Source organism: Telopea speciosissima, chromosome 5, assembly GCF_018873765.1.
Source record: "Telopea speciosissima isolate NSW1024214 ecotype Mountain lineage chromosome 5, Tspe_v1, whole genome shotgun sequence".
NCBI classification, from domain to species: domain Eukaryota; kingdom Viridiplantae; phylum Streptophyta; class Magnoliopsida; order Proteales; family Proteaceae; genus Telopea; species Telopea speciosissima.
This window is the reverse complement of record NC_057920.1, coordinates 67268747-67275829: the sequence shown is the minus strand read 5'-3', so window position 1 is coordinate 67275829 and position 7083 is coordinate 67268747. Positions and strand designations below refer to the sequence as shown.

General features: G+C 38.1%; 1 protein-coding gene across 1 annotated transcript; it reads left to right on the top strand.

The window, feature by feature from the left end:
- The first annotated feature begins 2023 nt into the window (after positions 1–2023).
- Positions 2024–3232, top strand: LOC122661584 (replication protein A 14 kDa subunit B-like). Its single transcript, XM_043857028.1, has 2 exons — positions 2024–2300; positions 2838–3232. The coding sequence occupies exons 1-2, from the start codon at positions 2042–2044 to the stop codon at positions 2900–2902; spliced, it is 324 nt and encodes a 107-aa protein (XP_043712963.1). The 5' UTR covers positions 2024–2041; the 3' UTR covers positions 2903–3232.
- Positions 3233–7083: the final 3851 nt, after the last annotated feature.

The following is a 7083-nucleotide window of genomic DNA, read 5'->3' as shown; positions in this document are numbered from 1 at the left end:
GAATCAATCCTTATTAGGGTTTTAGGAGTCACGTACTATTGTATAGGTATCAGCCAACACTGCTATCGATACCAGTTCGATATCCATACCCAGTACATAAGTACATTACTTATTCTAATTTTAAGATGGTGCAAAGCCTCCTCTTACTCCATCCGACTCGAACGTTGATCAATCTCAGGTGTTGAAACCTTGATATCCATACCCAGTACATTACTTATTCTAATTTTGAAGTTTTTGAAGTTATTCTTCTATTCAGATAGAAGTTCTTGAATGGAAGCCATTCTATTTCTTGATATCCATACCCAGTATTTGATTTATCAAAACCATGCTTTTAATTCATATAAGTGAAACGGAGATTCGATATTATGTGTTTAAGCATGCTATAAAAATTTTGATTCATAAAATTGGAGCAATATAACGGATCTATCGCTGTGTTTTCTTCACCCGAAGGATAAAATCCCTCATTGCTGCTATTGAACCATCTCATCGAGCTAGAGAGGTGTTTTGGACCCTATAAAATAGGGGGTTGAGAGTATTTGATGACACATGAGTTCAGAATACGTTCTAGATCTAGAATCTATTCCTAGAAAACAGTCAAACAGAACCTTAACATTGTAACCTGCTAATCACGTCACTATTATCGAAATCGAACGGTGCACAACTCACTCTCATCTCTTAACGATAAGCTCCAGCTTTCCCGCGTCAGTTACCCGCGAAAAAAACACATACTTGTTGCCTCCCTCTTCCCACACTTTTGCCCCTCCAACCTCAGTCTCCGCTCTACTCATAAACCCTCATCTTGCGGCTCATTTTCCATCGGCGATCTGCAACTCCCTTCAGGTAACTCTCTCTCTCTCTCTCTCATTATTTCCTTCGGTTGTAGAATGGAAAACACAGCAGATGATTTGGTTTTTCCTAATTTTTCTGAGAAATACTTTTTCGTTGGCAGGGTCAGAGCTTCGTTTGAGCGAGAGCACTGTGGTCTACCGTCTCGAAACGCCGGTAAGCCATTCTGAGAGCAGCATTGTCTCTTATTTTGCCTTTTCTTCTATTTCTTCTGTATTTATCTGTGGGAGTTTGCCTATGTTGTTGTTATGTTATGTTTATTTTCCCCTTCTCAATCTTTAATTTTTTTTTTGCTTGAAATGTTTGAAACTTCTCCACTTCAAGTAGTTTAAATTTTTTTTGCTTGTGATTTCGGGAATTTCATAATTCCTAGTTTTTTGCTGCTCTTTTCTGTGGGACTCAGAATCTGGTTGTGGGATTCAACTATTCTGTTAGTGAGAGCAAGGCCAGGTGAGAGTTCTGGTTATATTCTCCTCCTTCTAAACCCTTCTTCACTTTTTAAGCTCCATCAATCAGGTCAGCATTTAATTCTGTGTTCTACAGTTTTCCGGCATAACTTTCTAAATCTGAAATTTATATTTCCTGAAGTTATAGCTCTGCAATCACACTGAATTGGGTGAAGAAGCCTGGGAAGGGTAGTTGGAAGTTCCATAATGTGTTGAGGACAAATCATAAGTATCCATGGCTTATGCTCTAGCTAGAGTCTGTCCACCTTATCATACACTTTCTAATGGCACTAGAATCCATCGCACAGACAAGAAGAACTTCCCTTATGAGGCTTACCATGTGTATTGCTCTCCAGGGAATGCAGAACATATAGAGAAACTTTACCAAGGAACCATTTAACTATTGTGATCCATACATAATAATCCTCAACCCCAGGAGATACTGCAAATATTACCACACCCAGTCTGGGGAGAGTATGGGTACCCAACAAAGAAAGGTGAGGGATAGATTGGTGATTCCAGGACTTGGGAGCTGGATGTGGGGAGGTTGTCTCAGTCACTGTATTTCTACCAGGACCCAGGAACTAAGCCAGTAGAGAGAACTTGGCCATCCATCAATTTGGGGACTGAGATATATATAAGCAAGACAGTTAAAACAGCTTAGGAATATAACAAAAAGTAGCTTCTGATCAAAGTGGATGTGCAATCTCCACCCCTTGTTCCTAATGACTTGATGTATTTTGTAGGATATGGATACATCTAGCCCTGCAGTTTTTGTCAATGCAGAGTTGTTGCGCATGTATGTAGGACGGAAAGTTCGGACAGTGGTTCAAATAGTACAATCAGATGGTGGAGTCGTAATTGGGAGATCTGCAGATGAACAACAATTAGTCATAAAAGGCTGCCCACCATCCTTACCTCTGACAACTTTTGTTGAGGTTATTGGTATTGCTGACACTAACCAATCCATTAATGCAGAAACATGGACCAACTTTGGTGACACATTTGGTATAGTTCCCTTCTATAATTCTTGCAAACCAACCTAGTTTGCCACAAAATTTGTGTTTCTCTGATCATTGTACATTTTATTTTTATGTCATATTAAAAATGGCTTTGCCTTGCATCCAATGTGCTAAATCTTTTTCTTTCAAATTCATTCTTATTTATTAGAAGGGGGCAGTTGTTTAGTTTCAGTATTGTGGAAGATGCTTATTACGTTAAAAAGCAGAAGCGACAAGGAATCAATATTAAAAGGTTCCCTGCTGGCCAACCTTAAGAATCTCCTACGCCAGAAGATAACTGGATGGAATTTTAAACTCTACAGATTAGGATCAGGATTTTTTATATCATCCTGGTGAACTAAGTATATTACTGGCTATTTCTATTTGGGACCTATTTGAATGGTATATTCCCCCACTCTTGTGGGATTTATCATTAGTTCTGGAAGACCTTTATGGGCAGTGTAGATTGTGAATTTATAATTAGTTGTTTTTATATTTTTTGGTCACTCTGTCGGTTAGTCTGAGTTCTTTCTTTTTTCTTCAGATACCAATTCATTCAATCGGCTATGCGCACTTGCAAATGGGGACTTGAAAAGTTTATTCCTCTAGGGAGATGCATCGAGGTTATTCAATATAGGATTGGCAAGCTAGGACCAGCTTCATCATTCTCACAATGCAACAGTGTACACTTCTAGGGGATTAAATCAACTACAACCTGTACATATGGAGGCTTGTTTCAGTATCTAGGATAAAGTTGTATGGTAATAGCTATTTTGTTTGTTACACTTTGAAAGACAATACCTATCTTTGTTTCTTGGTACTGCGGCCATATTTTATGGTTAAACTCCAGTTTTATGGAAGATCATTTGCCTAATGATTATGTCAACATTATTAAAGGTTCTTCATACTAGAAATTTTAATTCTATAGTTATCGATGCTGCATGATGATTTTGGCATGGATGCTTATTTAGTTGTAAATTCAAAGCAGAATTCTGGAAGGAATATGTCTTAAGTGTATTGGTATTAGATCCAATGTTTCAAAGGATTGTTAGGTAGAAATGAATTTTAAATGGAAACTTTTTGACAGGGGGGGGGGGGACATGGATGGTGTGAGATGGTTTGGTGTGTTTACCTGCAGAGGTGGGGATCCTCCTTTTTTTTCTTCTTTTTTTTTTTTTCGGGGGGGGGGGGGGATTGTGGTGAAGTATACCCAAAGTTAGGGAAAGAAATGAGAAAATAGGCAAAAATCAGATCTATGAAAAGAGAAACTGTATATGGAGCAGAGCAATTCAGCATTTTTATTTTCATCAAAGTAATCACATCTTAAGCTTTTAGCATTAAAGAGTGCTCCCTGCTTATGGCAATTAATAATATCTACTTTCTTCCAAAAACATAATAAGAAAAATCCTTGATGTCCATGATTAATGAGTGATATCTCACATTCTCACCAAGCACTTTGATAAGAAAATAAATCTTTCATGTCCTTGATTAGTGTTTTTTGTTTTACCCTCTTTTTCTTATGAGAAATGAGTTCAGAGTTCAGACATGCAACATTTTTAGATTGGTGATAAATAATAAAGGAGGGGAGGAAAGATAAAGTTAGAGCTATAGTACATCAGTTTTTCAAATTTTCTTTTAGGTGTGGGTCAGGCTAGATTTCATCTCTTTGAAGTGGTAGGGTATTTTGATATATTTTATTTTCATTTTTCAATAAAGATTAAAAAAAAATTGAAAACTAAGACTATTGTTTATCTACTGGTATATTTTCCTTTTACTTCATGAAGGATGCCTTTTGCCACCAAAGGTTAACTCCAATCCAAATGTAGATAAAAGAAAGTCTACTAATTCATACAATTGGATAAAACTTTAATATAAATGGTGACAGAAGAACTTCCCCACATGAGGAAAGACTGAAATGGATAAGTATGCAAACCTTTGTGCCAGCCAAACTGAGAGGGGAAAAAATAAGAAATGCAAAAATGATTGTAGCCTCAAAATGAGGGATCCGGCTCCTTGGAGTGCCCAGGGGGACATCCAATGATTGGAGTGTGCCGCACACATCCCGGCTATCGAATGCGCCACTAGACACTCCCTAGGTGTTGGGCTCCCTAGAGAGGAGCTCGATCCCAAAATGTGAATCACTAATATCTTGGGTCCAATGATATAGAATTTATACAATGGTCCTCACTATAACGTAACCATGTCTAATTGCCAAAAAAATTTAATGCTAACTCACTGGTGGATGGATCTCAAGTCCCAACCCAAATATTTTTCAACAAATTTTAGCCAAGAAATGTGATTAGTACAATTTAATATACTTTTTTATTGGATAGTCAAGAAAATAGAGGATGAAACTTCAAAAATAAATCAACTAAATGGTGGTGGATAATATTATCAGTCTACATTGGGAAAAGGTCTCCACGATCCTAAACTGCAGACTCTATCCTATATCCTCTCACATAATGAACCATGGTTCACACTAACACTCTCTGTTCTGCTCTAACTCATAGGCCTCATGTGAATGATACTGTTCTTTGCATAACCATTGATTTGGCGTGCAGATCAACCCCCCCCCCCCCAACCCCCAATTGTGGCATCATGGGAAACCTTATTCCTTCTAAATTTTATTCTCATTGGATTTGGACGTTTAATCTTATTCCTTCAAATATGAAATGCAAGGTGAGTCATTGATACCCAATGCCCATGTACTTAAGTCTTTTAATATAGAACCCTATTGACTCTCTTTAACCAAATGGCCCTTATAATACAAGATGCACCAAATTATTTGGACACCATTGTATTGAAAATTAAGAAAATGATCCACAAATTATTGAGGCATGATCATACAAAGTTTGGGAAGAAGGTATATCTTGAAAGGGTACCATTGAAAGGTTAGTACCAAACCATATTCTTAAGCACAAAGTACAATTAAGCATGTGCTGACCCACTTTGGAAATGGAATACTATTCTTTCTCTCTCTGGTTGTTGCCTACCGCAAAGACAGCTAGGAGAGATAAAATGGATCTTTAGTTATTTATCAACCACTTGTCCAATTGTCTAGGGTGTCCAACCCTAGCCCGAACCGGTGAAACCGGATCAAATCGATTGAAAAACCTAAATTGAACCAAAACAATTACATTTAGGGAAAATTACATATACCTCCCCTGTACTTTGGCCTAATTACACGTTCATCCCCTTGGTTTTCCCACCTTACATTTTGACCCCTTATGACTGACGGTGTTAGGGTGCAGTTAGTTAATGGTTTGAAAAGACAATATTACCCTTGTTCTAAAATGCTATAAGTAGAATTACAATGATACCTTTTTCATCATCTTCAACCTTAAAACACCCATTTCTTTGCTCCACCACCACCACCACCACCACCGCCATCAGTACAGTCGCTGCCTCCTCCTCCTCCTCGGACTCTTATACCGTAACAGGTCTCCTGCAAAAAATTATTGATCTCACAAATATTGGAGAGAGGGTTCTCAGGAACAGTCACCAAACAGATAATCGAATATAAAGATGAAACGAGCCCTGCAATTGTTGAAGTTGCTCGCAGGAACTTCTGGTAATGTTGGGAATTTTCTCAGGAAAGAGATTTCAGAGATTGTTTTCACGATAAGCAACATCAGAGAAATTCTCAAGTATGGTGAGAAATACCCAATGCTTCAAATTTTGGGAATTGGGATTTTAACCAGTTTGGCCTTCGAAGATGAAGCAACAGAGTGGATTTGAAGTACAGGTGGAATCATTAAAGAACTGTTCAGGATTTTTTCCGAAGAGGGATTACCTGAAGACCAAAATCGAGTGAGGATTGCAGCAGGGGAAGCAATTGCAATGTTGGCACTGAGAGCAATAAAAACTGCTCTCAGATATTAAATCTTGAAGTAGTGCCGAAGCTTGTCGGGGAACTTGAAGATCCAGTTCTTAGTATCCATTCCGCGAGAATTCTAAGAAATTTATGCTCCTACGCTGGCCATGATTGCTTTCAACAATTAAAGGGAGTCTAAGCTGCAGCACCTTCTGTAAGTTCCTCATCTGCAAACCCATTTCATCTTGCTTTCTAGGGTTTGGTAAGAATCGTTCCGTAGGACTAGGAGTGCAGAAAGAATGAAGAATTTTATCTCTAAATCTTTCCAAGAAAAACCAATAACAATACACAATGTACATTTAGCCAAATAATATTAGATTTGCAGAAACTCAAGTGCATTATCAACAAGTGAGTGGATTATTTCAGTGTGCCTGCTTAGTCCAACTGTTCCTGAGAAAATGTCATAGCTTTTTTCCATCTCTGATATCGTCTCTCTCACAATCTTAAGCTCCCCCTCTATCCCAAGAGCCCTAAAAGTACGAATCGGGTTGCTTTGTTGTTTTTCATCATCCAAATTGCTAGCTCAACTGCAAACCTTCTTATTCTAGGAACTTTGACTGATGGGTATTGATAGAATTTTAGAATTTGCAGGAATTTTGTTGCTAATTTGAACTCATTGATTCCAGTTCAATTGAACGTGATACTTGCTTCTCAAAGAGTCATGAACTCGAGAACCTATGTTGCAAGCCCTAGCATTACTTCTTGTAGTTTGTTCTGTTCGGACATTATCGTCTTCCACACGTGTTAATTGGGTTCACAAGAATTCAGGGACTAGTTAGTACGATTCTTACCAAACCCTAGGAAGCAAGATGAAATGGAAAAGGGGTAATAAAAATGTGAATTTATCCATGATGAGGTGGGAGGGGGCGGGTGGGATTGCAGCATGAAGAAGAAGAAGGGTATTGTTGGGTTCAGA

What these genes read in the sequence shown, in the direction of transcription:
- LOC122661584 (XM_043857028.1), top strand. Translation starts at nt 2,042, where the DNA reads ATGGATACATCTAGCCCTGCAGTTTTTGTCAATGCAGAGTTGTTGCGC. An exon ending in CAACTTTGGTGACACATTTG is followed by an intron (nt 2,301 to 2,837) that starts GTATAGTTCCCT and finishes TTTTTTCTTCAG; the next exon opens with ATACCAATTCATTCAATCGG.